The sequence below is a fragment of the Cnephaeus nilssonii genome (assembly GCF_951640355.1).
Source record: "Cnephaeus nilssonii genome assembly, chromosome: 10".
Lineage (NCBI taxonomy): Eukaryota > Metazoa > Chordata > Mammalia > Chiroptera > Vespertilionidae > Cnephaeus > Cnephaeus nilssonii.
In genome coordinates this window covers 45403674-45408151 of record NC_137081.1, presented here as the reverse complement: position 1 = coordinate 45408151, position 4478 = coordinate 45403674, and the positions used below count along the sequence as shown (strand labels likewise).

The following is a 4478-nucleotide window of genomic DNA, read 5'->3' as shown; positions in this document are numbered from 1 at the left end:
CTGAGAGTGCGTGACAGAATTGATGTGTCTGGGAGAGTCCCGGTGTGGGACTGATGTGTGCGAGGGAAGCCCCGTGCCTGAGGTCGCCCTGCATTCCAGAGCAGCCAGCCGCGTCTCCTGAGGGCCTGGGTGACTCACCGAGTATCTCCACTCAGCCAACCCCAGGAGGGCTGCGGGGCAAACAGAGGGGCGGGGCCAATGTGGGGGTTTGACCCCGGCTTCCACTGCGCCGGGGCTCCGGCTGCAGGTTCCCCGCGGCGGCTCGGAAGCACCGCGCGGCCAGCATCTCGGACGCGGAGGCGGCGGAGACCTCCCAGGCGCAGGGCCCCGGCGCCGGCGCCGGCCGGGCAGAAAGGGCGGAGACGGAGCCGCCGGGCGCTGAGTGACTCACTGCGCCTCCAGCAGACGAACCCCGCGTCCAGACGCGGGTGGGGGCTGAGCGCGAATATTCCGCCGGGCCTGCGGGGTGAGCCTGTCCTCGCCTCACCGCGACTCGCCGCTCCCGCAGCCGCAGGAAGATGTAAATGTCACCCTTGGCTGACCAGGTCCCCGCCTGGGCAGCGGCTGGAGGTCCCAGGCCGCGCCGCCACGGTGAAAACGCACACATCCAATGAAAACAATAATTTATTTAAATAATATATTCATAGTGTAAAATCAACATGAAGAGCATGTTGTTTTCATAATAAATAACCCCCAAATACCTTTCATTTCAAGAACAAAGACTTTAGGATAAGATATAACAAATCCAAATCAGTAGCTTAGCTTAACTGAGAACATTTTTAAGGGAAAAAAAGAACAAAACACGGAGGGGTTGCTGAGGTCACTGCTAAACTGGAGATTTTACAAGTGAGGGTTTACAAAACAGTCTGAAAAGATGAGTATTTTATACAAATAAATCAGTGGGAAAATCTGCACAGACACCTTTATTTACAAACTCTATGTCGAAGTCCAGGCTAATGACCCTGAATAGGTTTTTAAAAAAGATAATTTAAACACTTTTTTTTTTGCAGTGTCCACATATTAAAAAATCATTTTTTTTCCCCCAACATCAAAATGAGGTCATCCGCAAAGGCACCTAAACTTTTAAAAAATAAAAATAGAAATAAAAACTCCACTGGCGATGGATGAGGAGAGAGCTAAGGGGCGAGTTCGCGGCTGGGAGAGACCTACGGCGGCGGGGCAGGGACGCGGCTCCCCGGGCTGCAAACGGCAGAGCGGAAACCAGGCGGCGGGCGGGCGGCCAGGGTCACAGGGTGTGTGGGGGCGGGCGGGCGGGACGCCGGGGGTCACCACCCCGGGCGGACCGCGCCGAGCCCGGGGGCTGGCGAGGAGAAAGGAGCTTCAGAGCCGCCCGGGAAGCCTGGCGGGCGGGGGCGGGGTCCTCTTCCCGGACTCAGCTCGCTGCCCGCGGCGAGGACGGCGCCGGACAGCCTCGCCGGGAGGGGAGGGGAGGGGAGGGGAGGGGAGGCAAGTCCGAGGCGGGGCTCGGGTCGGAGGGGCGGCCGTGGCCCGCGGCCTTCGCCACGCAGCTCCCGCGGACCTCCGAGAGGAGCCTTCCAGGTCCCGGTGGCTCAGTGGCCGCGCAAGGGAGCGGGACTCGGGGCGGGCCATCCCGGGCCACAACCCCCGGCCAGCCAGCTGGAGAGACCCTCTGGCGTGGGGGCGAGCACGGAGGACGGCGGGCCTCTGCTCTCAGTCTCTGGCGCAGACTCCTCCCTGGGGTTAGAAAATCGTCCCGGCGCTCACCGGGGCGCCCCCGCCGCCTTGGTGGTGGTGGTGGTGGTGGTGGTGGTGATGGTGGTGGTGTGGCTGCGGGGTCTGTGTGGGGTGCAGCAGCGGCGCCGCGGCCTGCAGGTGGGAGGCCGAGCCCGAGGCCGGGGGGTACCACGGGTAGTTGCCCAGGAACGCCGAGGCCGCGCTGCTGGGGCTGGAGCCCGAGCTGCCCGCGCCGCTGCCGCCGCCGCCGCCCCCGACCCGCTGCGGCGCGCCGAAGTCCCAGGAGGCCGGCGCCGAGACCGGCGGCGAAGCGCAAGGGGGCGAGGCACTGGCCCCCGGGTGCTGCTCCGGGGGGATCTCCCCGCTTTTCCACATCTTCTTGAACTTGGACCGGCGGTTCTGGAACCAGATTTTGACCTTGGTGGAGAAGGGACCGCAGCATTAGTGGAGGAAACCCGGCCCGGGGCAGGGGAGGGGAGAAAGCGCAGCAAGACCCACAGCCGGAGCTGGGCGCCCAGCACCTGGGCAGGCCCGCGGGTCACGGGCCGCGCGCGGCCTGGGAGGCTGCGAGGGTCCCTTCTCCTCCGGGCAGCCATCGCAAAGCCCCGGGCAGCCGGTGTGTGCACGGCGGTGCTGCAGACAGCGGGAGGGGTCAGAAGGGCCAGCCATTTTACCCGCTTAATCAGTAGTGCGGAGAGAGACTACGTGGTACCGGGATTCAGCTTCGAGTGGAGAAGTTTAGGCCGCTCAAGAGGTGGGCCTCGAAATCCTTAAAATTATTTTTAAAATATATTTTTTAAAAAAACATGGTCCTGAGCCTGTCTTCTACCCAGCCACCCCAGACCGACTCCCTCCTCGCCCCTCTTCCTGCCCCCCGCCCCGCCGGGAGCCCTCACCTGAGTCTGGGTGAGGCCCAGGGACGCGGCCAGCTCCGCGCGCTCGGGCAGCGCCAGGTATTGCGTCTTTTGGAACCGCCGCTGAAGAGCCGCCAGCTGGAAACTGGAGTAGATGGTGCGGGGTTTCCGGACTTTCTTTGGCTTCCCGTTCACTATCCGAATTTCAGGTTCGAGGTCCTCTTTCTCTGCAACGATCCAGAATCCTGAGAATCGCGCAACCTGGGAGCCCAAGAGTTCCCGCCCGCCCGCCCGCACAGAAAGGCCCGGCGGCGGCGTGGGACTTGGCCGGAGCCGGGAGGGGGGTGCCCAGGCGCAACTTGGCAATGCGAGGACCCCTGCCGCCCCCAAACCCTGGAGCTGGGCCCACCAGCGAAGGGGAAGACAAGAGCATACTGGAGAGAAAGAAGCAGGTGGCAAGGAAATGAGGCTACCAGGAGGCATGCACCACCTGCCCTCCCCATCACCCCACCCCCGCCCCCAGGCCACCCGGTACGACCCGCTGAGCACCGACGGACGTACCCGACGACACTCGGCAGACTGGAGGTTGAGAATGGTGAGGGCGCGGGCCGGGCCGGGCGGGAGCAGGTCGTGTGAGAGGCCAGGCTCCGGAGAGATCCCCGCCCCAAACATTTTTATCCCACCCATGGCAGTAGCTAGGCCGACTTGGCACCCTGGAGGCCAGCGTTATGCTTACCAGGTTCGTTGTTGGCGGGGGACGAACTGGCCCCGTAGGGCGCGTAGGAGGTGTAGGCTGCGGTGTATCCCAGGTCGTAGCCACTCTTGGCGGAGTAAGGGACGCTGTTGAGGCCGCCGGCGTGGTACTGGTAGGAGCCCATGTTCGGGTAGGGCGAGCCCCCGCCGCCGCCGCCGCCCGCCGGGTGCTGCTGGTTGGTGTAGTAGCTGCTGTCGGTAGCTGTGGACACCGGGAGGGTCGGCGACTCCTGGGGCTTGTGGAGGCTGCTGCCGGGGCCCGCGCCGCCTGCGCTCGGGGGCTGCTGGGGCTGGTGGAACGTGCTGGAGGCCGTGATCTGGGTCGAGTGCATGTCAGCCACCAAACTGTCAAAGACTCCAGTCATCCTGGCCCGGGACGGGAAGGAGCAGGGGTGGCGGGCGCGAGGGGGGAAGCGAGGCGCCTCCTCCGTCTCTCCCGGTCCCCTCCAGCAGCCAATGCAATAACGGGGGTGGGTGGGCAGGAAGGAAAACAAGAAATGTGGCACTGGTCTAGGCAACTCCTCCTCCGGGGGAGGCGATCACCGGGCACAGCTCGGGACAGCTGCCGTCGGCCTCATCCTCTCTCCGCCTCTCGGCCCGTTCGGCTTCTGGCCCGACGTCGGCTCGGGCGGGGCCGGCAGTGGAGGGGGGTCGGGGGTGGCGGGGCTGGGCCGGGGCTCCGGGAGGCGGGAGCAGGTGAGCAGCCCGCTGCGGCTTTACGATTGTCTGCGGGGCGGGCTCCTGCAGGGTGGGCATTTAACACTTGTCACGTGAACCGAGGCAACGTCACCTAGCAACAGCCAATCAGAAGCGCCGGGCCGCGGGGCTACACGCACCCCGGATCGCCCGGCGCGGGGGGTGGGGGGTGGGGGGTGGGTGGAGGGGGTCACAGGGCAGGCGCTGCGGCTGCTGTGGTCGCGGGTGCAGACGGGCCGCTGCTGAATGTGAGCAGCGTGGTGAGGGCTGGGAGCGGGGCGGGGAGTTAGCGGGGCGGCGGCTGGAGGACAGAAGGCGTGAAGACGGAGACTGGCATTTCCCATTCTGTGTACAAGAACCAGCCAATTCCAGTGAGGTCAGCTTTCAAACAAGAGTCCAAATAAAGCGGTGCCCAGAGCCGGGCCAGTTCTAGCACCGCTTTTCCTCGAAGTGTCTGGC

General features: G+C 64.7%; 1 protein-coding gene across 1 annotated transcript; it reads right to left on the bottom strand.

Annotated features, from left to right (window-relative positions):
• Nucleotides 1-696: 696 nt before the first annotated feature.
• DLX2 (distal-less homeobox 2) lies at nt 697-4024 on the bottom strand. The gene is made up of 3 exons (XM_079782706.1): nt 3307-4024; nt 2613-2797; nt 697-2133 (listed from the first exon to the last, which is right to left on the bottom strand). The coding sequence occupies exons 1-3, from the start codon at nt 3686-3688 to the stop codon at nt 1723-1725; spliced, it is 978 nt and encodes a 325-aa protein (XP_079638832.1). The 5' UTR covers nt 3689-4024; the 3' UTR covers nt 697-1722.
• Between the last annotated feature and the right edge of the window lie 454 nt (nt 4025-4478).

Bases quoted from the DNA above. Each gene is read 5' to 3' on its own strand.
- DLX2 (XM_079782706.1), bottom strand. From the start codon at position 3,688: ATGACTGGAGTCTTTGACAGTTTGGTGGCTGACATGCACTCGACCCAG. The intron at 2,798-3,306 runs GTAAGCATAACG...GGATCGTTGCAG, and splicing joins CCCCGCCAACAACGAACCTG to AGAAAGAGGACCTCGAACCT. The intron at 2,134-2,612 runs GTGAGGGCTCCC...TTCTCCACCAAG, and splicing joins TGGGCCTCACCCAGACTCAG to GTCAAAATCTGGTTCCAGAA.